Source organism: Haematobia irritans, chromosome 1, assembly GCF_050003625.1.
Source record: "Haematobia irritans isolate KBUSLIRL chromosome 1, ASM5000362v1, whole genome shotgun sequence".
NCBI lineage: Eukaryota > Metazoa > Arthropoda > Insecta > Diptera > Muscidae > Haematobia > Haematobia irritans.
Window position 1 is genome coordinate 93,923,687 of NC_134397.1, and position 27,750 is coordinate 93,951,436.

The window sequence follows — 27,750 nt, forward strand, 5'->3', positions numbered from 1 at the left end:
AAACGTCCTGGCATACAACACAAAAAAATAATTTTTCATCAAGACAACGCACCAGCGCTCAAGAGTGTTTTAACCATGGCTAAAATCAACGAATTAAAGTACAAGTTGCTTGACCACCCATCATTAGATAGGGTCACGGCCTAAAGAAAAAAAGTTGATGCGGTCACCTCCCATTTTCGTAGCATATTCCAAGACAATTTCAGAACACCAAATCTTTTTTCCGTGCACCCTACGACCCCCCGAAAGCGAAAGTGATTGTTAGAATTTTAAAACAGTAGGCTCTCAAATTGTTCTAGCAAAAACACATGCACTTTGCATAACGCAGAAAATGCCGTACACGCCAAGAAAAAAAAACGTTTGGAAAACGTGTACCGAAAACGTTTTTCTTTTGTTAGAGTTTTTTGAATTGCTTCGAAAAGTATATACTTTTATCACCAAAAAAATTCGTTTGTTACCAAATTTTTATTTTTTCAATAAAAAAAGTTATTTTTGAACCAACAACACAGTCCATTTCGTTTATATCAAACACTGCTCTTTTCTGACTTTAGGTCTTTAATAAGACACATTTTACAGTTCATAGTAAAAATTTAATATAGTAGAATGTAATGTTGAACATTTTTTCGGAATCTTCCGACCATATCTGGAATATATATATAAAAAAAAAACTTTGGTCGAAGCAGGGATTGAACTCACGACCCTTGGCATGCAAGTCCGACGTAGCAACCACTGCTCCACGGTGCCAAACTAAATGTATTTTTCTGTTAAATAAACTTTGTTTAATCGGCTCGTGGGCGCTATATTAATATAACTTATATGGATAATTAGCTATTGATGACAATAGCAGCTACGTAGCTCAGTAGATAGTGTGCTGCCTTACAAATTGCATGGTCCGCGGTTCGATTCTCAGTCCAGGCGAAAGGTAAAAAACATTTTAAAAATTTATAAAATTGTATAATTTCTTCTACATTGTTTGTATTACAGAAAAATGTGCTAAAAACTAAAAAACTTCGAGGAAGTGAGAAAGATGTGAGGGAAAATGCAATTAGCCAGAAAATTTTTTTTTGAGTTAGTCTTTATGAAATTGCTTTTACATCCTGGAAAAGAATAAACGTTTATCACAAAAAGTATATACTTTTCTTCCAAATACACTTCCTTTCATCGAAAAGCAAATGAGAAACGAACTTTGTTTGTCTAAAATTTCGTTTGGGAGGAAAGAATTATTTTTTTGCGTGTAGTGCAAACGAGTATGTATACAAAGGTACCGTTAGAAATTTACAGATAAACAGGTTTTGTGTTCTAAATGCCTTATAAATTAATTTCGTAGATATGAATAACGATGTGCATGTGGTTTCGATCGGACATCATGACAACACAGCAAAAACTATTTGATGGTGTGTAGGGTGACCTATTGACTTTTTAAAATCTCTGTGACTTTTTTGTTTATGAATATAAGTAAATACTTCAAAAGCAAAAGTTTCATATTTTGTTAAGATCTTTATAATGGTTACCAGAAATGGGCATCATAGGGGTATACGAAGCGAAATAAAAAAATTTAAAATCAAATTTGACGTCGGAGTCAAAAATGACCAATGCACGAAATATCAACCACGAAAAACGATATGCGTTTCTTTTCGATCGGACTTCAAATGACGACACAGCACAATAAATTGTATTTCGGGGGGTCGTAGGGTGCACGGAAAAAAAGTTTTGGTGTTCTGATATTTTCTTCGAATATGCTACAAAACTGGGGGGTGACCGCATCAACTTTTTTTCGTGACCCTATCTACCCACCATATTCTCCTGACTTAGCTCCCAGTAACTTTTACTTGTTCCCAAATCTAAAAAAAAATCCTTGCTAGCAAGCGTTTTACCTCAAATGAAGATGCAATTACAATTGTAAACCACTATTTCGAAGACCTTGAGGAAAACTATTTTAATCAAGGGATAGAATTGCTAGAAAAGCGTTGGACTAAGTGTATTGAAGTTTCAGGAGATTATATTGAAAAATAAACATATTTTTGAAAAACTAACTATTTCATTGATAGGTTAAGAAGTTTCCGAACCGCCCTCGTATGTGACTTTTTAATTGTTGAGTACTTATAAAGTACGTTTTTGTTAACGCAAATTAAAAATTAATTCCTTTAAAATGGAACGGTACGGTAGTACGTCAGCTTTTCTTTGGGATACATCTATAAAAATTGATTTTCAAGTTGCTAGCTACACGGACGAAAAAGACCGTTTTTCATATGTTTGGGTGTAAAAATTATATGTTTGGAACTCAAATTTTTAAACACAATATTTTTAAGTGCAAGCATATAATGTTCATAAACTAGCATAACATGTTTGGGACATATATGTTAATATGTTAGAACATATTATGTTTGGGACATAAAATGTTTGTAAATATAATATGTTTGCATCGAAACATATATTAATTTAGAAATAGACTATAAACATATATATGTTTAGAAAGACGGACATAAAGTGCATGCTGGAAGTAAAATAATGAAAGTAACCAATTGGGGCCTTAGAAGTATATATACACAAAGAAAATTTCATTAAAGATTGGAAAAATACTATGTGTGAATATACAAGTATAAATTTACAAATTTGGAGTAAACATATAGATGTTGTGATATAAGACTTCGCCAAAAATTGTATATGCTAAGTAAAAATATTAAAATGAGTATTTGGAGAGAAAATTCATTCGGAACCAAGAGAAAATACATTTGAAAAAAAGGGCATGAGTTTTGTTTATCATTTTCGCATTACGGGCACAATTTTTTTGTTTCGTCAAAACAAATCGGAACGTAGGACGAGTAACTCAAAATATTCAAACAAAGTTAATTAAAGGGATCTTCATAAAAACTAACGAAAAGGCGCTATACACTGAAAAAAAGCATGTCCGGTTCCAAAGATTGTGTCTCTACTTTAACAATTTTGGTATTGATTCCGAGCCAATGAAGCGGAGAATTCAAGTAAGGATACTTTTAAGACACAATTCTCTTTTAAATGTGGGTTTTGTGTATTTGACTCTATGAAGCAAATTTTAATTTTTCGCTTTTTCAGCTTTTTTTCATATGCTATAAAAAGTCTGTTAAAAACAAGACTTCCAGTAGAAATTATGCTATGTCTCAAGAAACACACGTCTTTAAAAAAGGTGTTGCAAAACATGTCCTATTTTTTAAAAATGCAACAAAGTTAAAGACAATTTCATTAATTTTAAAGAATTTTTCTGAATTATTAAAGTCAAGTTGACCTTAGTACAAACAATTTTTCTTTCATGTTATAATACCCATTTTCAAGTCAAATCTCTTAATTATAAGGACAACACGACGTCATTAAAAGTTTTATCGACTTTTGAACATGGAAAAAAACTTTATGTTAGAGAAATGGGGCTTCTAAGATAAGCAAAATTTGTATTCTTATTTTAAGGACATGAAATCTTTGCCCTCACGACAATATTTTTTTCAGTGTACTCTTTTTAGAGCTGTGACAGTAAAACGAAAACATTGGGAAAGAGTGAAAAATTAAACAGTAAGATCAAAACTCGAATCGGTAAAACAAGAATAACATTATAACTTTTTTCGGCAAATTGTATTATAACTTGGTGGGGAATGATCCAAAGCAATAATTTAATAAGTTTATTTTCTTTAAAATAAATTATTAAAAAACAAGTAAGGAAAGTCTAAAGTTGGGCGGGGCCGACTATATTATATCCTGCACCACTTTGTAGATCTAAATTTTCGATACCATACAAATACATACATTTAAATATCACTCGATCTGGACAGAATTTGATAGACTTCTACAAAATCTATAGACTCAAAATTTAAGTCGGCTAATGCACTAGGGTGGAACACAATGTTAGTAAAAACAAGTAAGGAAAGTCTAAAGTCGGGCGCACCCTGCACCACTTTGTAGATCTAAATTTTCGATACCATATCACATCCGTCAAATGTGTTGGGGGCTATATAAAAAGGTTTGTCCCAAATACATACATTTAAATATCACTCGATCTGGACAGAATTTGATAGACATCTACAAAATATATAGACTCAAAATTTAAGTCGACTAATGCACTAGGGTGGAACACAATTTTAGTAAAAAATATGGGAAACATTTAAATCTGAAGCAATTTTAAGGAAACTTCACAAAAGTTTATTTATGATTTATCGCTCGATATATATGTATTAGAAGTTTAGGAAAATTAGAGTAATTTTTACAACTTTTCGACTAAGCAGTGGCGATTTAACAAGGAAAATGTTGGTATTTTGAACATTTTTGTCGAAATCAGAAAAACATATATATGGGAGCTATATCTAAATCTGAACCGATTTCAATCAAATTTGGCACACATGACTATATTACTAATTGTACTCCTAGTGCAAAATTTCAACCAAATTGGGCCAAAACTCTGGCTTCTGGGGCCATATAAGTCCATATCGGGCGAAAAATATATATGGAAGCCATATCTAAATCTGAACCGATTTCAATCAAATTTGGCGCACATGTGCCAAATTTTCAAGCTAATCGCCTAGACTTTGATCACAAAAATATGTTCACAGACAGACGGACATGGTTATATCGACTCAGGCACCCACCCTGAGCATTATTGCCAAAGACACCATGTGTCTATCTCGTCTCCTTCTGGGTGTTACAAACATATGCACTAACTTATAATACTCTGTTCCACAGTGTGGCGCAGGGTATAAAAACAAACAATTGTTCACATCTAAATAAATGTATGTGTTGGTTGTAAAATTATTGTTTAGAATTTAAATATAATGTGCTTATGAATGGTTATCGTTAACTTTAGGATTCGATGGAAAATTATTTATATATATACTCGACTTCACGTTCTTCTTTTGTAAGAGTTTTTGAATTTCTTCGAAAATTTCAAACTTGTATACAAAAACCTTTTTTGGTACAAAATTTTTATTTTTGCAATAAAAAATATATATGATTTGAACTCAGTCCATTTCGTTTATATCAAGCACTGTTCTTTTCTGATTTTAAGTCCCAGTGGATAGTGTGCTGGCTTACAAACTGTGTGGTCCGCTGTTCGAATCCCCGCCCGGCAAAAGGTGTAATGTTTGCCGTGAGGTAGGCAAACGGTCACCAAGAACAAAAAGGATACTTGCCGTGAGGTAGGCAAGTGTTCACACAAAAACAAAAAAAGGATTTATGCAGAGATTCCTAAATCCCTACCTGCCCGAATTTTGGCCGGCGCTTAAGAGCGCCACTAGACCAGCTAATTTTTGTTGCAGGCACTCTACAGTGCCACTTCAACGAAGAGAAAAATAAAAGCCAGTTGTTTAGGCTCTGTGTAATATCTTTCTGATTTTATTTTCGAAAATGCAATGAATTTATACAAAATGTGGAACTTAGAATTATTGACTATTGAGTGAAAAATGTACTAATATTATTTCAATAAATGGAGTATAGAACTATGGAGCTCACTTATACATGCATATATTTCTATGAAAAATTGATCTACATTTTACTTTCTTTGAGATGCAGGCCTTTCTTAATTCCTATTGGTGGTCATTTGACTCAATTCTGAGTTCATGCAGTTGGTCTATTTACAAAACAATGTATGCAATCCCAACTGGAAACTCTAACCAATGAAAAGTGTCACATGCCACCAACATCTAATTGGAACTCCACTGAGTGCATTCAACTCAGTCACTACCAAATGTGTGACTGACCTGCGTCAACAAAAACAAATTATGAATGCACCGAGAATGCAAGTGGATCAAAAATAGAGTACTGTATGCTAATGGGAATGCATGTGTAAGTGAAGAATAAGGGGGAAGAAGTGGAGAGTGTATTTGGGGAATTCCTAATAATTCTTTCTCGAAATCGGGGCATTGCAAAATTTTAATCCCGCCAATTCAACTTGTTCTTAAGTGTTTCGAAAGCTTCCTGACATTGTTGTGTCCATTCGAATTTCGTATTCTTCTTCACTAAAACATTCAAACACGATATAACAGCCGTTCTGTTAAAATCTTTAATGAAATATAGACATTTCACCATTATTTGAAAAAAAAAACTCCTTTCCTAAAATTCCATTCAACAGTTACATTTTATCCAAGAATAATGCTATCAAAATTAGGTTTTTACGAAATATAGATCAAGCATGTACAAATTTTTCAAATATAGTTTTCAAATCATCTTCATTTTTCTGTTTCAAACAAGTTACTAGCCAAAAAAATCAAGCTGTGGGGGTTACTTTATGCAAATTGGTAAAAGTAAGAAGTATTAGTCGACATTAAGCGCAGTTTACCAAAAAAATCAACTTCCTTACCGCAGGAAAAGTTTGAGTCATACGAGCATGTGTTTTTTTTTACAATTTACTTAAAGATTTAATTGGATAATATTGGTCCATTTTAATTTTTTTAAAACAGTATCGTACTTATTTCTATATATATACTTTTTGCAAATATTTCTTTTTTTTTGTAATAATAATTTTTATTATATTTGTTTTTTTTTTAGTAATAATTGTAATTGAGTAATAAAATTGGTTATATGTTTGTTACAATCTTCTTCTTTTTTAAATATTTTTTAAATTATATGCTAGTAGCTATATTGTGGGGAAATGATGAAATCCATTTCTTCTTTGCCTTTTTCGGGATGTTTTGTGATGTCGCCCAATGTTTCAAATTCATACATCATACGTGGCAATTCTCGTAATGGTTGATTTTCTTTTCGTAATCGTTCTCGTTCCATTTCAATAGGGACAGATCGTATTTGGGCACAATATAGTTTAAGGAGACATAAGGTCCACACGTTAGTGGGGATTTTGAATGTTGAATGCGATTTCGTCCACATTATGTAGGTCATCCTTCTTAGCTAAATTCAATAGTGGTTTGTTGGTTAAATTATTAAGTGTCAAACTAGTATCCATAAGGATGTTGCAGGATCTAAATCCGCAGGATATAAGTCAAATGGTCTTCCTTCTTCAGATTTGATGACGGCAGGATCGAAGTCCGCAGGATCGCCATGTAATGTTTGCCGTGAGGTAGGCAAACGGTCACCAAGAACAAAAAGGATACTTGCCGTGAGGCAGGCAAGTGTTCACACAAAAACAAAAAAAGGATTTATGCAGAGATTCCTAAATCTCTACCTGCCCGAATTTTGGCCGGCGCTTAAGAGCGCCACTAGGCCAGCTAATTTTTGTTGCAGGCACTCTACAGTGCCACTTCAACGAAGAGAAAAATAAAAGCCAGTTGTTTAGGCTCTGTGTAATATCTTTCTGATTTTATTTTCGAAAATGCAATGAATTTATACAAAATTTGGAACTTAGAATTATTGACTATTGAGTGAAAAATGTACTAATACTATTTCAATAAATGGAATATAGAACTATGGAGCTCACTTATACATGCATATATTTCTATGTAAAATTGATCTACATTTTACCAATACTTTTACTTTCTTTGAGATGCAGGCCTTTCCTAATTCCTATTGGTGGTCATTTGACTCAATTCTGAGTTCATGCAGTTGGTCTATTTACAAAACAATGCATGCAATCCCAACTGGAAACTCTAAACCAATGAAAAGTGTCACATGCCACCAACATCTAATTGGAACTCCACTGAGTGCATTCAACTCAGTCACTACCAAGTGTGTGACTGACCTGCGTCAACAAAAACAAAATATGAATGCACCGAGAATGCAAGTGGATCAAAAATAGAGTACTGTATGCTAATGGGAATGCATGTGTAAGTGAAGAATAAGGGGGAAGAAGTGGAGAGTGTGTTAGGTCACTCTATAAGGTAAAATTAAAAAAAATATAAAATTGAATAATTTCTTCTACAATGTTTGTATTAAGGCCGGTACTATGTTCATTCTTGCGAAAAATTTTTATGGAAACCATTATTTCGCACATTGAAAGCGGCATTTTTTTAGGTAGCTTGGAGCGCTATTTTACAGGGAGCGATATTGGATTAAGTTGGTGGTTGTTGCTTGTTTTTACAAAATAACATTTTATTTTTCCTTGGGCAATTGATCTGCTATTCCTTTGATCCTTTGTATAGTTTCGGAACAAAAATATGGTCCGTGTTTGATTTATAAACCCGCACAAATAGTTTTTAATAAATAAATTATTTCTTAATTCACATTGCAAATGGCGCCGTACTATAAAAAAAAAAATTTCGCAAATTTTTCGCATTTTTTGGTTTTGTGTGGAGTTTCAACGCGAAAACCGAACAGAGTACCGGCCTTTACAGAAAAAGGTACCAAGAACTAAAAAACTCGTGGAGAAAAATGTGAGGGAATATACAATTAGGCAGAAAAAAATTTTTGAGCACAATCTTCTTGGGGAGAAAATTCTTCTCAGCACATAATATTTTTGGTTTCAAAATGTTTCCAAACGTATTATATGTTCACATAATAACATATAGTTTTTGGAAGGCAACATTATTGAATTTGGATGGAAAAATACATAATGTTTGGAACTTAGACTACCCAAACATATTATATTGTTTAGACCAATATGCTTTCAAACATATTATATATTGGAAGAAATCAAATATATAAATGTTTGGGCAATACCCAAAAATGTATATGCTTGAAGCAAAATGTGTTTGGGAGTATATGTTACAGAAGCGATTTTTTTGAGGGTGTAGTCGTTAGTCTGGGTCCTTGTTTTTGAAATATTGAACAATTAAATGAATGAGTGCTTGTCTCTCAACAAAGCCTTTAAAAAAGTAAGATATTCCGTAATTAAAATGCAAAATTCTACATATAAGTATCCACTCAAATTGTTTCCAAAATCACTGAAAGCATCAACAAGGGGTTCCATGATTAATTTAATCACGCTTTCGTGAATACTTTGCGCGTTTTTCGGCACAAATTTTCTTTTCCATATAAGCCCAAATTCTAAAACATTTGATTTTAATACATTAATTTTTTCAAGGCCACTTCCACTGTGCATTGATTCTTTTGCGTTATTTTCATGTTCTATATATTCGATGCATTCTCCATTGTTCACTTCCAAATTTTTATTTGTATCACCACTGTTTTATGTTTTGTATTCTGCTTGTGCATGATGAAAATTTCATCAAAAGTGAATAAATTAAACATAATATAAATTAAAAAGAAATTAAAGATGTCTTCAAAATTTGAGGAGTATCGGAAAAATTAAAACGTTAGGTAAATTCTTCAAAATTGATGAAATTTTCTTCAATTTAATGAAATCTTATGAATTTCATCAAAATTGATGACGACTTCATAAAATTCATCATCAAATTTCAAATTCAAAAAATTAATCAAATTTCATCAAAATGAAGAAAAGTGAAGAAATTTTCATCAAATTGAAGAAAATTTCTTCTCAATTTTGAGAGTGGTGAAAAATAACAAAAAAAAGGTATATGTTATGAAACTTTCATCTAAATTGATGAAATTGTCTTTAATTCGAAATTTCGTACATTTGATAAACATTTTCATCAAATGTATGAAAATGTCATGCATTTGATGAAAATTTTCATCAAATTTGATGACGAAGCGATGAAGATAATGAAATGTTTATGAAACAGATTCATCATTTTTTGTTTAAAAATTGTCTTCAAATATATGAAAATTTCATATAATTGATGAACATTTTCATCAATGTTTTTGATATTGGTTTGATGAAGGATTTCCATGAAGTTATGAAGAAGTTATGAAATTTTTTTCTGAAGCGATGAAATGTTTATGAAAGATTTTCATCAACATTGATTTTCAAATGTATGAAAATTTCATTAGTTTAATGAAAACGCTCATCAAATTTAATGACGAAGTGATGAAGAAGTAATGTAATGTTTATGAAATATTTTCTTCATTTTTTCCCCAAAATTTTCTTCAAATATATGAAAACTTCATATAAATGATGTAGATTTTCATCAAATTTGTTGAAATTGGGTGGATGAAACATTTCCATGAAGTGATGAAATGTTTTTATGATGCGATGAAGTGTTTATGAAACTTTTTCATCATTTTTTCTCAAAAATTTCTTCAAATCTATGAAAATTTCATTCATATGATGAAATTCGTCATCAAATTTGATGATGAAAATTTTGATGAAGTGATGAAGAAGTGATGACTCGTTTTTATGAAGCGATGAAATATTTATGAACCATTTTCGTCATTTTTTCTCAAAAATTTCTTCAAATCAATATAAATTTAATATATATGATGAAATTTTTCAACAAATTTGATGAAACTGGGGTGATAAGTTAGGTTAGGTTATGTGGCAGCCCGATGTATAAGGCTCACTTAGACTATTCAGTCCATTGTGATACCACAGTGGTATACTTCTCTCTTATCACTGAGTGCTGCCCGATTCCATGTTAAGCTCAATGACAAGGGACCTCCTTTTTATAGCCGAGTCCGAACGGCGTTCCACATTCCAGTGAAACCACTTAGAGAAGCTTTGAAACCCTCAGAAATGTCACCAGCATTACTGAGGTGGGATAATCCACCGCTGAAAAACTTTTTGGTGTTCGGTCGTAGCAGGAATCGAACCCACGACCTTGTGTATGCAAGGCGGGCATGCTAACCATTGCACCACAGTGGCTAAACTGGGTTGATGAACACGCTTCATAAAATTTGATGAAGGATATTTTTTTGAGTGTAAACTTTGTTTTTATACATTTTATTGTTTAACTTTTCACCGTTTCCCCCTTTTTTCATTTTACTGTCCCAACTCTAAAAAGAGCATAGTGCCCTTTCGTTTCGTTCTTTTTATGGACATCCTTTTGTAATTTTTATATATTTTCCACGGTTTTTGTTTTTTTTTTAATTTTCTTTGTTTGAATATTTCGATTTACTCATCGTACGTTCCGTCGTATTTCTTTTGACGAACCAAGAAAAAAATTGTGTCCATAATTCCAAAATGATAAACAAAACACATATCCACACATACACTCACAGAAAAAAAACATGTTTGGACATGGTTGCCGCATCCATTTAATGCTTATTTATAGTATGTAATTGTCGCGAAAACCATGTATTTGGTCTTTTTAAAAATAATTTTCGAGCGGAGAAAAATATATGTTGGCAATAAGCATTTAATTGTAATGTACCTGACCATTCAATTTGTTTACTTTTTTGCAGAGAAAAAAGTATTTTTATAGGTTACATATAGACATGTCATTACCATAAAGACCATGAGACCATAAAGACCATGACCTTAAAGCATTGATGCCCTTTCAGTGCCGTTAGCGGCATTTTCAACTCACACCTATTCTTACGCTCTTTTATTTTGATCGTCAATCAACCAATAGGAAAGCAGAAATATGAGTGGGAGAGACAAGCTGCACTACACTTAAAAAATATTTCGTCTGGTCGAGATGTGGTGATTTGTTTAAACATTGGTCATTTTCATATAAATTTTTTAGATATTAAATGGGCAAATGAAAAATATTTTCTACCAAAATGTTTTGGGTTGACGTAAATAATTTTGAAATTTATTTCATGAAAAAACTATGATTTTCCATTTCTTTTTTGTTATAATTACGTATGTTTGTATTATAAACATATACATCCATCAAGAGTATTACTAAAATAAATGCTATTATCAAGAGTATTACTAAAATGTGTATATTCATTAATTTTACATTACCCAGAAACAGAAAAAATGACGACACCCGCCACACATGTGCTTTCGTCGCTATCTCGTTGACGACTGAATAAAATGAATAGAAAAATCTTTTCTTCAAGTGTTATTTCGTCGCTCTCACCAATACTATTGCATTGGGCATTACTGCCTTAAAGACCATGTACATTGTTTTCGAAATAATAATACGAAAATAATTTTATAAAAACATTGAGCAGGTACAAACGATTTTCATTTTGATCGTCAGTCGTGTGTTGATTGTTTCTTGGAATGGAATTATTGTGTTTAGGCCGGTGAAACACCATACAAAACCAAAAAATGCGAAAAACTAGCGAAATTTTTTCCATTGTTTTTTTTTCGACTTGAAAAACCGACGTAAATCGATCAGTCAGTATTTTCATAACATGGCGCCATTTGCAATGTGAATTAAGAAATAATTTATTTATTACACTGATCTTGGTGAATTTATAATGCAAAAGTGGATCGGATTATTATTTAAAAATGTAATCTGATCGATTGAGAAAACAAAGTATAACATGGAGTTGTATTTCCGTAATAAACTACCAACCAACATCTAGCCGCTCGCCACTATATTGTAGAACATAAATAATGTATAAAGGTGGGTATTAAGTTCGAGTTTAGCCGCTAAAACCGTCATTTTTTCACGATTACTTTTCTTTAATAATCCATTTTAAGGAATACAAACTTTGTGAAAATTTGCTTTGGGCTTTTCCCCCATCAAGTTACAATAAAGTTTGCAACAAATATGTATAATTTCATGCATTTTTCTTACTGATTTAGTTTTCACTTTAGCGATTTTAGCGGTTAAACTCGAACTTAATACCCACCTTAAAACATGAAATTTAATCACAAATGTTAACAAAATTATTTGGTGAATTATATTTTACAATCGTTTCATTTGTACTGGGCATCGGGACAATAAACACAAAACAAAATGTTAACAAAAGGAGCACAGCAATTGACTTCAACCAACCAAGCATTAGAACTTTAACCAACATGTATAGTACCGGGGTAGCAATGAATGGAATCACAAGAATCACAACAGCATTGTAAAATTAGATTTTTTAAATCCAAAGTTATTTGTAAAATAACTTCTGCTTTTTCTTTTTCAATTTAATTATTATGTATGCGTGTGTGTGTAAATCGAGCCACTAGTTGCCAATGTATATGTAATCATTTCGTGACATTTTGCGATGTTGTCAATACATTTCGATGAAATAAACGCGAAAAAGTTCCAAAATGGCCCCTTCAAAATATATTGTCAACACTATAATTTTTCAACGCGAAACAATGATTGAGTGGAACTTTTTCGCACCAACAAACAGAGTACCGGCCTTTTTGTGTTAATTTATTTATTCAGATGCGGCACGTGGTTTTATGTGAACAAACAAAAAAAAATAAAAAAAAAAAAATAAAACAAAAAAATAAAAATAAAAGGAAAGTGTAATTGAAAAAAATGTCCCTGATTTTTGTTCTGCATTTTGATAATGGTATCATTTATTTCTATTTGCTGTTACATGATGTCTGCGTTGGTACATTTGATGGGCACGAAGTAAATAGGGAATGATTACTTATTGTTGAAATTGAACCAAAGTGGAGTGTGTAAAAATATGTGAAGTTTGCTTACACGACAATGAATTAATTTATATATAAATAAAAACAAATAAATAAAGTTAATTTTGTGTTTTCTTTTCTCAAGTGGCGTCCTTTTTTCGACCAAGAAACATTTTTTTCATAAAGATCAAAAGATTTTAGGTTGTGACCATGTTCTTTTAACTGAAAGAAAAACACTTTTGACGAATACCATAACATTTTAGATCGTGACCATTGTCTTTTAATGGAAACAAAATTCTTTTTGTCAATATAATAACATTTTAGATGAGGACAATTTTATTTTTCTTACAACCATGTTCACTGAGGCAACATGGTTGCAAGTGAAAATGTTACATGGTCGCCGCAAAAATAGCTCCTATCATATTATTTTGCTCTTCGAATATGATTGTGACAATCCTGTTTCTTCTCTGCGTGTACATGTTCTCAAGGCAAAAGCACATGCAGTTTTTTTTATTCAAATGTCTATTCTCTTAGTTCCGAATGTTTATTCTCTTTACTCCAAATACTAATTTTAATAATCAAATTAAATAATATTTTGACTTAAGCATATCAAACTTTTGGCGAAGCCTTATTAACATGCCATGCGCATAGCCAAAACAAGTGAACACATAAAACAGTTTTCCGAGACAACATACAAGTAGTTTCAAGAAATTGCTCTCTTTTGATTCTCCCGCTGTGTTATGTTGATATATTTCGTCAACCCTCCCGGTTTTTATCTCTTTATATCTCTTATACTCTCTCTCCCTGTCGCTCTCTGAATAAAATATCGCAACATATATATGTTTACTCGAAATTTGTAAATTTATATATGTTTATGATGAACTCTTCACTCTCGAGTGATAGTTCATTAAAATTGGGTTACCAAAGCCGATTCCAATAAAATACGAAAAACCCAAAGATTTCGATTTTACAATTAATTCAAACGACTTTATTCATGAGTTGGTGAGAACGAACTCACTAAAAAACTAAACTTATGCTAAACAAGCTATTTTCAGTAGAATTCAATAGGTAAGAAACAGATATATGCTTAAAACCTTTACGGCGAAATTAGATTAAAAACTTAAGGATACTTCACATGTCACATCTTATGACAAAACGGTATTATTTACAATTTCAAATGATAAATAAATAAAAATTGGAATGATCTTACAATACTTGTTGAATGTTGGATTCAACATATTCCGCGACTCAAAGATGATGGTTGACAAATTTGACCCTTGGATAGGCTGCACCCGCATGGATTCCACAACCACCATGGGGCTGATAAGAAATTAGTTGATTAGATGTTAGAGTCGCCTCGATATATCCTCGAATCGTTAGGATGACGTTGGGTATCTTCAACATTTGGATATATAAGATGATTGGAGATATAAGATGGGTGATGGTGCTGAACATTGCGACGAGTAACCCATACGCCCTCAGTAAACATCAAATTATCGATAGGATGTCATTTATGTTTATCCGAGGCTCTATGAAGAAACAGAAAAAAGAGAAAGGAGAAGACAAGTATATGCAATAGATAATTGGAATTCATAAATGTCATCAATGGCAAGATTTATTCATTGTATGTTTAGTACCGGATTACGGATTTATATTACGTTGCTCTGACGGTAAAACGCAGAGTTTCACGATTGGACGCGTTATAACTCCGTTTTGTGTTTTAACTTCCGCAACGCGCACATTTCCATCTTTGCCGTTGATAACTTTAGTGATACGACTAAACGCCATTCCGTCGATGGTAAATTGTCGTCTTTTACGATGACGAAATCGTTCTCCTTCAGATTATCGTCTGAAGATATCGATGACGAAATCGTTCTCCTTCAGATTATCGTCTGAAGTTCGGTTATATATTCCAGTTTCCACCTCTGGCTGAATATATTCTGTATTGCTTTCAATCTTCTCCATCTAGATAAATAAGAAAAATTCTATGTTTGAGGTTCTTCAGGTGCTTCAGGGTGAGCGGTTATCGGCGCCCCACGTAAGAAGTGACCAGGTGTCAAAGGAAGTAATTCCGATATGTTGTCAGACAACGGCGAGAGTGGCCTTGAATTCATGATCGCTTCAATCCGAACTAACAGAGTATTGAATTCCTCGTATGTGAAATTAAAACTTCCAGCCTGCTTCTTAAGGTGAGATTTCATTATCTTAACGGCAGACACCATAGCCCACCCATGTGTGGCGCATATGGGGGTATAAAAGACCACATAAAACCCTCAGTACCAACAAACTTTCCGATGAGACACTTTTCTGCTGATTTTAGAAATGTATTATGTGCTTGTAGAAGTTTATAACTGGCTCCTACAAAATTCTTCCCATTGTCGGAAAACATAGTTTTCGACCGGTAAATCGGGTGAACGCTGCTAAAAAGGCATCAGACGATAAGTCGGAACACACTTCTAAATGAACCGCCTTTGTTGAAAAGCATATGAACACTGCGGCATAACCTTTCACTACTTTAGCGTTTCTCGAACTCGAAGGCTTTAGGCTGAAGGGACCAGCGAAGTCCACTCCAGTATACTTCGTTTGAACATGGTACACGGCTTGCACATCCTAATACATTTTCTAATTCTATTTTTCAGTCGAGGTAGACAGAAACCTTGTCGAAGAACACGAATCATTACATTGTACTCGGCATGACATAATAGTTGATGTGTATGATTGATAAGAAGATCGGCAAAATATGATTTTTCTGGAACTATAACTGGATGCCTTTCATCATATCTTAATCCCGAATTTTCCAGACAACCTCGGACTCGCATAACTCCATTCCTATCAAGAAAATGAGCTAATGCACTGACATTGCTTTTGCTGTTAACGAATTGTTTGTTCGTAAGACAGTCATATTCTTGGGGATAATACAATTGTTGAGTAATTACCAATAGACGACTTTTGGTTTTCTCGAGTTCCGCAGTCGAAATATCAAAGCTCTTAGGACGAGAGGAAGGCTCTTGGAACACTCCAAGAACATAGCTCATCACACGTAAGGCGCGGGAGTATGAAGAGAATCGTGGTGTGGATATTAGATGATTTCTTAGTTTCAAGATCCGTTGGGTCAAATGTACGAGGTTCGGGCCATAAATTTCTCGGAGTTCGAATCCAAGATGGTCCGCTCCGCCAGAGACTACTTTTCATTAAGTCTTGTGGTTAAACTAGCACGGGTACCCAAATCGGCTGGGTTATCCTCCGTTTTAACGTGTTTCCAATTAGTGACACTTGTAAAATTTTGAATCTGGGATACTCGTTTCGCAACAAAAGTTTTAAGTGTCTGCGGTGATTTTTGAAGCCAACTAGCACTATCGATGAATCCGTCCATAAGTGCAACTCAGCTCCATTATTAAATGATTCAGCCACTACTTTCACTAAGTTGGTGAGTAACAAAACACCACATAGCTCAAGTTTCGGTATTGTTGTTTTCTTAGTCGGCGCTACTCTGTTTTTAGCGACCAGTAAGTTGCTGAAAAAGTTGCCATATTTCTCAATTCGTATGTATATTACTCCACAATATGCTCGCTCCGATGCATCGCAGAATCCATGGATCTGAACTTATGCATCTGGCGAAAATTCAACCCATCTTGGGATTTTTAGTTCCTGGACGATCGGCAAATTTTCTCTGAATGATTTCCATCTTTCTAATAAATGTGGTGGAATGGCTTCATCCCAATCAATATTTGTTTCCCAAAGCTGCTGCATAAGTATTTTCGTTATGATGACGATTGGACTAAGCCATCCTATTGAGTCGAAAAGATGGGCAATAAAGGGTGATACGGTCAAAATTTGGTCAAGGGAAAACGCGTGTAAATCGGTGAAATCGTTCATTTAAAAAATCAAATTAAATTTCTTTTTCAAGTTCAATTAGTATAAAATTCAGGAAAAATATTCAGTTAGGCTTTCGCTTTTCCAAATCCGAATTGCCGGGCTTCACGCTTGACACCTGCCATCAGATTTTGTACAGCCACCTTGTCCACCTTCTTCGACGCAGAAAGCCAGTTTGCCTTAAACTGCTGCTCGTCCTTAGCAGTTTTTTGGTCTTCTTTAGGTTCCGCTTGACAATAGCCCAGTATTTCTCAATTGGGCGGAGCTCTGGCGTGTTGGGAGAGTTCTTGTCCTTGGGAACCACCTGCACGTTGTTGGCGGCGTACCACTCCATGGCCTTTTTACCGTAATGGCAAGATGCCAAATCCGGCCAAAACATTACGGAACAACCGTGTTTCTTCAGGAAAGGCAGCAGACGTTTATTCAGACACTCTTTCACGTAAATTTCGTGGTTGACAGTCCCGGAAGCTATGCTGCTTTTCAAGCCACAGGTACAGATGGCTTGCCAAACCAGATATTTCTTTGCGAACTTTGACAGTTTTATGTGCTTGAAAATATCTGCTACCTTTCCCCTTCCTTTTGCCGTATAAAACTCCTGTCCCGGAAGCTGCTTGTAGTCGGCTTTGACGTAGGTTTCGTCGTCCATTACCACGCAGTCAAACTTCGTCAGCATCGTCGTGTACAGCCTCCGGGATCGCGCTTTGGCCGTCGTATTTTGTTTATCATCGCGATTTGGAGTCACTACCTTCTTGTAAGTCGATAGTCCGGCTCGTTTTTTGGCTCGATGCACGGTTGTAGACGATACACCCAGCTTATTTGCGGCATCTCGGAGAGAGAGGTTAGGGTTTCGCTTGAAACTACAGGCAACTCTCTTTGTCGTCTCAGCGGCTTCCGGTTTTCGATTTCCTCCCGATCCAGACTTCCTGGCTGTCGACAAACGTTCCCCAAACACTTTAATTACATTTATAACGGTTGATTTGGCAACTTTTAGCGATTTTGCCAGCTTTGCGTGCGAGTAGCTCGGATTTTCGCGATGCGCGAGCAAAATTTTTATACGCTGCTCTTCTTGCTTGGACGGCATTTTGACAACTGAAGAGTGAATTCCAAAATCAAAATAGGAGCAACATTCTACACACACACACCTTCAAAATGAGGGGTGTTCAGTGTGTTTTTTAAATGCAAAATTGAAAGAAATACGTCAAGTTTATATTGACCAAATTTTGACCGTATCACCCTTTAGTAGAGAGCATTTGTCGTTTTGTGACAATTGGAGAATCATTAACTGGGCCTACAACATAGTAAAAATGATCGGATGTCGCTTTCCAGCGAATGCCTAACTTTTTCACAGTAGTAGTATCATCGAAATTTAGAAACACTTCGTCTAGAGGATCTTCCCGGGCTATGTCTTTCAGCAGAAACTTGTTGTTAGCAGTTATTGTTTTGAATGGAAATGACGCAGAAGCTAAAGTTTGCATAAGTTGTGCCAGTTTCTCCCTTGCCTCTGCCAAACGAAATCCTCCTAATAGCAGGTCATCGACGTAAATTTCATATTTGATAATAGCTGCTGCTTGCGGACTTGACTCTTCACAATCGCTTCCAAGCTGCTTCAATATTCTTATGACGAGAAACGGTGCGCAATTAATGCCAAAAGTAACAGGTTTATGCAGAACGATCTGGCGGTACATTTTCTCTATGTCCCCTGAGAACACGAACTTATAATGTCGCCATCTTAAAATGATTTTTACAATATCTGTTTGAAGTATCGGACCTGGATATAAAATATTGTTAAGAGAGTAACCACTACTGCTCTTTTTCCATCCGTTGACAACCACTCGCACCTTCGTGGTAGATAAAATGAACTCTGTTTCTCCGCCGGTTTTTCAAAACATTTTATCTCCTCCATGTGGTCTAGTTCAATATACTCTTGTAGTACACGCTCACACTGGTGTTTCAACTCTGGTGTCTTATTTAAGGTTTTCTCCATACGATGATATTGCGCCATGGCCATATTTCGGGATGGTCCCAGGAACACTGTATTAGGAAATTCTTTTCGGTAGGTTAACCGCACAACATACCGCCCATCTGGTTGCCGATAAGTTGTCTGACAGTAGAGCTCCTCGCAATATTCGTCTTCCTCGGAGAATAATCGTACGATTTCCCAAAATCGCTTAAGTTGAGCGGTGAGTGCAGCATCTGCTGATTCATTGACTAATGTTGTAAATGCATTGACCGAAGTAGTCGGTATGGGACCAGACAAGTACCATCCAAAGTGAGACTCTCTGGCCTCTAATCCATTCTCTCGATATGATAGAACACCATCCAAATTAATAAGTGGTAAGTAGTCGCTACCTATAATCATGTCGATTGCGGATGGTCTGTAGAAGTGAGGATCTGCTAGTTTTATATTTTTGAAATCTTGTAAGTTTTCAACTCTAATTCTTTTCGATGGTAGAAAATGCGAGAGCTTTGAAACTACAATGGCTTTTATATCAATAAACGTGAGATCTGTCGATTTTAATTTTATAATACACTGAAGGTTAGAATTTCACACAACCGTCCCTCCTAACCCTGAAATTTGAGTATAATGACTGCTTGTGGGTAAAGAGAGATGCTGTTGAAGACGCTTTGTTATGAAACTCTTTTCCGAACCTGCGTCTAATAGTGCTCTAACAGGGAATATTTCCCCTGCGCGGTCAATATTCACAACAGCTGTTGGCAAAATTGTTGTTCCTTCATGTTGGGAAAAATGTGTTTGAACAGAAGTCGTTAGGTTCTCTGATGAATTTTCTACCGATTGCATGTTCGATTATGTAGACGGTTGTTCAACACTAGACGGACCCCTATTAGCCAGAGTAATGTGAGAAGAATTTCTTTCTTTTGGCTCTAAGTGAAGTAGAGAATTGTGTATTTTATTACAGTGAAAACAAGTTAGTTTACTAGGACATTTCGCTTTGAAATGATTCGATGATAAGCAATTTACGCATATTTTACAATTGTAGACAAATTTCATTCTTTCTTTCACAGACATGTTTTTGAATTGGTCACAATTCCTTAAGTTATGATTACCATTACACTTTGCGCATTCGGATGTTAGTTTGTTCGAATCCATTTTAGAGTGAAAAGATTGTGATTTGTTTGAATAGCTATTGTTCGATCTTCTTATATCGGATATTTTTTCCAACATATCAATTCATTTCGATAAAAACTCGTCCATTTGCTCCCATGTTGGAAGTTTCTTGTGGTCGGATAACGAGCCCTCCCACGCACGAAGTGTTTCTTCTGGAATTTTCGAAGAACAATGATGGACCAAGATCGGATCCCAGTTCTCAGTTTTTATTTTATAAGATCTAAATATCGCTAAACTGTCATTAATTGTTCTTTGAATTTGTCGTACGTACTTGGCTTTTTCATTTTGAGCAGCTTGAATACCAAATAAGATTTTCATTTGCTGGTGTACAAGTATTCTGGGATTTTCATACCGAGTCTTCAGCGCTTCCCACGCAAGCTCGAAATTGCAATCAACTAAATCGAACTGATTCACAATCTGGTAAGCTTCTCCCCTCGTTTTGTTCCGCAAATGGTATAACTTTTGAGCAGATGATATTTCAGAATGAGTACCGAACACACCCCAAAATATGTTTCGGAAAGCTGGCCACTTCGAATACCCTCCTTCAAAGGGTTGGGTATCGCACGGCGGCAGTTTTAATGATGAAAACTCTTGGGCAGTAAACGTGGTGTCGCGTCTAATACTGTCTTCCAGTTGGGACTGTTTCTGTAGTTTTACACTGTGAATCGTGGTTTTGCACTCTCTGTACATTGCACATGCTGGCACATATTCTCTTCCAGCCATCTCCAATAAGTTCTTGCTATGCTCACCCTCATCTGTCGTCATGATCTCCTTATAATTCGATGCTAATTCCTGCCATCTCCGCTCCAGCTCTTCTTCGTCAACAACATGACCTGCAACGCTGCTGCTTGGTGTGTACGACGAACGAAAAATGTTCAGTTGATTCAAATCAAATAGAAATTTGCGTCTAGCGGCCATTCTACCATATACGATTAAAATTATTCGATTTTTTGAGTATAACTGCTATGCTGGAGCAAAATTTTCTTTACGAAGAAATTACTATCAATCCTTCTCACGATAGGTATGATAAATTTTTATGTTGAAAATGTGATTACGACCGACCGAATTTTATATATTAATAAATTGTCCAAAATTTTTGAAATATTTCCAAAAATATGTTTTGCCAAAAAACAATATGGTTTAATTAGAGAATCTGTTTTTTTCAATACAGCATATATTTAATTCAGCAATTTTGAAATAAATACTTTAATTTTGTTGTCAACAATTCATCCTGAAATCGAATCCACCAATATTTCACGTTTGAGAATTTGTTTACAAAAATCTTTTTTTTGTGATATAGATTATTTTTCAATTGAATTTCGAAACGTCTCGCTTTCATGTCCATATAGTGTGCAATTCCCAATTTTTCAAACAATTTTGGTTTTACAAATTTCGAAATCCACACGCACGAAAATTTCATTAAAAGTGGGTTATATTTTTTTCAATTCCGTAAAAAAAATCTTTATCGGCATACCCTATTTTCTCTCGAGGTAGGCATTCCCTAAGTTATAGATATGACGTCACAACATATGACTGCATCAACCAGTCGTATATACGTACATATGTATGCAACAACTTTACGCCTACCCAGCTACAGTATATTGTTGTTGCTTTTTTCTTTACTTTGGGCAAATATTTCACACTGCAAATATCACTACTGTTGTTGTTATAATCGTACGGCAATTTTTGTGGAAGTTTGTTGCGGATTTTATTAATATTATTTATTCAAATTTTAAGAAGAATATCAAGAAAAAATCTTTTAAAACACTTTTAAAGAACGTTAATTTGGTTTTTTAAACGTTTAACAGTTTATATTTGTGTTCACTGATCCATTATATATTTCATGAATAATTTCTTTACCGGCAATCGATCACTTTTCGTTTCTTCTTCTTCAATGTTTACCAATATGATGAGAGCGAGAGAGTGACATTTGAATTTGGATGTGTTCATTAAGAATGTTGGTATTTTCGCGTTTATTATTTTCAATTTTAAATACGGACACTCTTCGAATAAGTCCATTTAAGAGATGAAGTATTTAAAAGTTCTCTTTTAGGCGAAATGAAAAAAAAAATTAAGAACATTCACTTACATTAGGGAAATTGTTGGAAGTTATTTTTTTTTGTTTTCAGTTTTTTCACACTTTCTTTATGGGGATTTTTATTTCTCACTTTACTATATGAAATTTTGATTTTTGTTTTAAATGTCCACAATATTATAACGGATCTTTACAAGTTTGCGATTTTTATTTTCTTTTCGTCTTTTCGTTGTACCGCTTTAAAATTTGTGATATTTCTCGAAGTTTTTGTCTAGATATTTGTTGTTATTTAATTTTTACTTGCAACGATCACACTCACTGAACCCAATTACCACTACACATACCTACTCTCGTCCCCTTACTCCCTTGAGCCATGGATCTGCCGAAGAGCCTCGATGTTTGATTATTGGATTTTTTCTTGTTGCTGGTACTCCTCTGCTGGTAGGATGCCCGCTGCTTCAAGATGTCACGATTCCATGCAAGTCGTTAATGGAAATTTTTTCATTGTTAATTTTTGGTTGAACATTTGCCTTTTTGCTTTTAATTCACTCGTTGTATACACTTTCTACACTGCTTCGATGTTGGAATGTACGCTCTTTTTGAAAATTTGGCGATTTCAAAAAGACACTGGAACTCATTTAGTCCTAAACCTATTTTAGGACGTTTTTTCGAAGGACTATATGATGAACTCTTCACTCTCGAGTGGCAGTTCATTAAAATTGGGTTACCAAAGCCGATTCCAATTAAATACGAAAAACCCAAAGATTTCGATTTTACAATTATTTCAACCGACTTTATTCATGAGTTGTTGAGAACGAACTCACTAAAAAACTAAACTTATGCTAACTAAACAAGCTATGTTCAGTAGAATTCAATAGGAAAGAAACAGATATATGCTTAAAACCTTTACGGCGAAATTAGATTAAAAACTTAAGGATACTTCACATGTCATGAAAGCAAATTCACATCTTATTATTTACAATTTCAAATGATAATTAAATCAAAAGTGGAATGATCTTACAATACTTGTTGAATGTTGGATTCAACAGTTTACATTCACACATATTATTATTATGAAACACTCATGTCCCAAACATAATATATTCGAACATATTAACATATGTGTTTTAACATTTAATGCTAGTTTAGGAACATTAAATTTTTGCACGTAAAAATATTGTGTTTAAAAAATTCCCGAAACACATTTTGTTTATATGAAAAGCATGTGAAAAACATATTTTTTTAAATGTGTACTGTAGTTATTCCATTCTTTACTTTTGTTTTTCCGTTTGTAGTAGTAACTTATCTCATTACTTCTAAAGTAAATATAGGATTACATTTTATGGTGTAATATATCAAGGAATTATGTCATTTAAGACTCAAAAAAACATTGACCACCCAGGAAGGAAAACTTTGGTTAATTTTAGAATAATTAATATAATTTTTCCCCCTGCTTTTTAATTTTAGTATAATTTTTCCCCCTGCTTTAGTTAATTCAGCTAACGTACGCAGAAAATAATTAAAGTCAAATCTTCTTAAAACGTAATAATTCAATGCACTAAAATAGAATTAGGGTTAGTGAAATATAGGGTTCACTTTTTTTTGAGTGTACACAAATTCAAAAATTATAACTTCAAAAAATATAGAGCATATTTAGTAAGCTAGTTTAGAAATAAGAAGATATACGGCTATTTCAAATTTCGTCAGCCGACCCAAAACATTTCAGTTTAGTATAAAGTTGAAAATTGTCGTTGGTTAAGAATTTTATATTTTATTGTTAATTCAGTTATACACTGAAAAAAAAGCATACTCGGTTCCAAAGATTTTGTCTTTACTTTAAAAAATTTGGTATTGATTCCGAGCCAAAGAAGCGGAGAATACAAGTAAGGATACTTTTAAGACACAATTCTCTTTTAAATTTAGGTTTTGTGTACTTGCTTCTAGGAAGCAAATTTCAATTTTTCGCTTTCTCAGCTTTTTTTCTTCATATGCTATCAAAGTCCTTTAAAAACGAGTTAACGGCAACTTTATTTTCCAAATTAGGACTCGACTTCCAGTAGACATTATGCTATGTTTGAAGTAAAAAACTTCGTTAAAATAAAGTTTTGAAAAACTTGTCCTATATTTGAACGATTTTTTGCTTTGTAGTCAAGATACAAAAAGACAACAAATTTAAAGACAATTTCAGTAAATTTAAAGAATTTTTCTGAATTATTAAAGTCAAGTTGACCTTAGCCTATAAATTTCTTTAAAATACGGATGCAAATTTTGCTCAGCATAAAAGACGCATATCTCTAATATAAAGTTTTTTCCTTGTCTATAAGTCGTTAAATTTTCAATGAAGTCGTATTGTCCTTATAATTATTCACTTAAAAATGGGTATCATAACATGAAAGAAAAAATTTTTGGGCTAAGGTCAACTTGACTTTAATAATTCAGAAAAATTCTTTAAATTTAATGAAATTGTCTTTAAATTTGTTGTCTTTTTGCATCTTGACTACAAAGCAAAAAATCGTTCAAATATAGGATATGTTTTTCAAAACTTTATTTTAAAGAAGATTTTTACTTCAAACATAGCATAATTTCAACTGGAAGTCGAGTCTTAATTTGGAAAATAAAGTTGTCGTTAACTCGTTTTTAAAGGATTTTGATAGCATATGAAGAAAATAAGTGTGAAAGCGAAAAATTAAAATTTGCTTCCTTGAAACAAGTACACAAAACGCAAATTTAAAAGGGAATTGTGTCTTAAAAGTATCCTTACTTGTATTCTCCAAATTTTTTAAAGTTATACCAAATACCAAATTTTTTTAAAGAAAAGACAAAATCTTTGGAACCTGACATGCTTTTTTTAGTGCAGCAAAGGACATTTTCCTATAAAATGTTGTTTTCCATTTGTATTGCTACAAAATATAAAAAACATATGAAAGTTTTCTTCCTTTGCAGATCTATGTCATTGATTGTACGGATCGCGAACGACTAGCTGAGACTGGAAATGAACTGTTTGAGATGTTAATGGACAATCGTCTTAAACATGTGCCCCTCCTAGTATTTGCCAATAAACAGGATTTGCCAAATGCTATGTCCTCTTCTGAAGTAGCAGAAGCTATTGGATTGGTGCGATTAGAGGAACGAACATGGCAGATTAAGGCGTGTTCTGCGGTTGAGGGTACTGGCATTAGGGTAAGTACAAAAAACATTTTGTTCTATAATAGTAATGACTTGAGAAGAAATTCATTTTTTTTGCTATAATAGGACATGGAATGCCTAAATTGATCCTTTTGAAATCTTGCAAAACAATTTTAATTTCTAAGCAGACGTTTAAGTTTTAAAATTTTTAAAATCCGATACATTTGATGAGAGTTAAGTAAGGGATGTATAAACGATGAAATATGGGGAATGCAGTTAAAAAAAAAATAATAATAAAAAATGAGCGAGCTAAAAGAGGCTTTTTCTACCATACTGTGATGACTTAAAGCTTTATCAAATAAAATCTATTTTTCTTCCCAACAAACGTGAAACGCGAATAGAAATTGCAAACCATATTCGTTGGTCTAAAATTTTTTTAAGAAAAAAGTATTTTCTTGCTAATTTCTAGTAATCGCCTATGGATCTATAGAAACTATGCAATCGACTTTACAATCAAGATAGAAACAGCAAGTTAATTAAGTCAATGATTGAAAATTTGTAAGAAAAAAATTGATACAATTAACTTTGAAGACTTAGTCAGACAAACAAAGTGACTGACAATAAATGTTTTGATCAAATTAAAAATACTAAGTCAGTTAAGAGAGTAATTAAGAATAGTAACGATTTTAATTACAAAAATAATTAAGTTTTGCAATCAACATCAATTAAATTTTTAATTGAATTAAAAAATAATTGAAATTTGTTTATTTTTTATGTCCAATAAAAACTGTGATTGATACTATCATTTTCGTGATTGAAGACATTTCATTTTAGAAATTAATTGGATCAATTAATTTAGTGATTGAATCAGAAAAAAAAAATAATTTGTGTACTTTAAGTAAACATATTTTGTTAATTACAAAAAAAAATCTTTAAACTAAAAAATAAGGATTGGCTTATATTTAAAGCTCTTTTACACATATCAAAAGATTCTAAATATCAGTTAATTAAAAAATTATTTCTTTAAATCAAACATTTTTACTTTAAATAGAATTTACCTTACTTGTAAGACATACTACAGAGGGGTGCAAATTTCAATGATTCGGGTCATATATTTAATGAGAAAACTTTTACAGCAAAGATTATAAACTTTCCTTTAATTAAAATTCGGTTGTTAAAAAATGTCTTTCTATTATGTAAACTGCGGGATTTTTAAAATTTAGGTTGGATGTTCTATGCTAATATTTTTTCAGTGCAATGCGAAGATTAGCACGACATTTTTGCTATCTACCTGTAGGCGTTGAAAATTGGTCACCTCGTGGGTATGAAATTTTGTTTTAGCTGTCAACTCCGCAATTCTGAACCGCTCCGGGGAACAAAAATCGCTCCGCTCCGAGGAAAAAATTTTCGCTCCGCTCCGCCCCATGCTCCGCTCCCACTCCTTCTTAGAGAAAACTATTTATGTTGTTTTTTTATTTCAGCTTAAAACCATATATTGACTAAACTACAAGTGTAGCTTAACCAACAGAGGAAAAGAATGTTTGTCAAATTTATTTGGGCAAAGCCCTATAGACTGCAAGATGGTTGGATGGACGCACGTTTCGGAATTATCACATTCCTCATCAGCATCCTCTACTTGCAGCAAAGCTATCGTCCAATTATCAGAATAAATTCAGGCAGTTCATTAAACCCAACAATGAACCACACTTGAACCTTCCGAAAAAAGGTTTTGTATGATAGCCGGCTTATGCCTATTTATTTATTTACTTATTTATAATCATAAAAAAATTATGAAAATATAGGTGCTAACATATGTTTTCGAACTGTTACAGAAAATTACAGTACACACGCTGTACCAAAGATTTAACGTCCTTAAAATAAGAATGCGCAGAAAAAACGAATAAATTATAAGTTACTCCCTACAATCAAGTACGCTACAGTCTTAAACAATGGCGCTATCATCCTAAAATTTGTCATAGGTTCGGTTTTTATTTGCAGGCAAGTCAAGTCCGATCCAAGTTTTCGATATAGTCCCCATATAAACAGACGTCCCGATTTGGGGTCTTGGGCTAATAGAAACCGAAGTTTTATCCAATTAGTCTGAAATTAGAAATCTAGAGGTATTTTAGGACCATAAAGATATGTGCTGAAAATGGTGATTATCGGTTAGATGTACAATTATGCTTTATCGGTATATAGATATGTATTAGAAGCATGGGATAGATATGTATTAGCAGTGGAGATTTTAAAATGAAAATGTGTGTATTTTGGCCTTATGGAAGAATATATATGGGGGATTTGTCTCAATCTAAACCGATTTTGACCAACTTTGCTATAATATTAATTGTACCCTCAATGCACAATTTCAAAATAGTTGATGTGAATCTTTGGTCTCCGTGGTCATATGAATTT

The 27,750-nt window shown here is 33.5% G+C and overlaps 1 protein-coding gene across 2 annotated transcripts in view; it reads left to right on the forward strand.

Moving 5' to 3' along the window:
- Positions 1-27,750, forward strand: part of LOC142221425 (ADP-ribosylation factor-like protein 3) — a 162,024-nt gene that overhangs the window by 101,517 nt on the left and 32,757 nt on the right. Inside the window, exons 4-5 of one of the 2 annotated variants that reach the window (XM_075291146.1) lie at positions 25,156-25,392; positions 25,465-25,653. In XM_075291146.1, the coding sequence (XP_075147261.1) occupies positions 25,156-25,392; positions 25,465-25,485 (258 nt within the window). In that variant the 3' untranslated portion in view covers positions 25,486-25,653. Of the gene's footprint in view, positions 1-25,155; positions 25,393-25,464; positions 25,654-27,750 lie in introns of those variants that run through there. The other variant, XM_075291145.1, reaches the window with a different exon arrangement.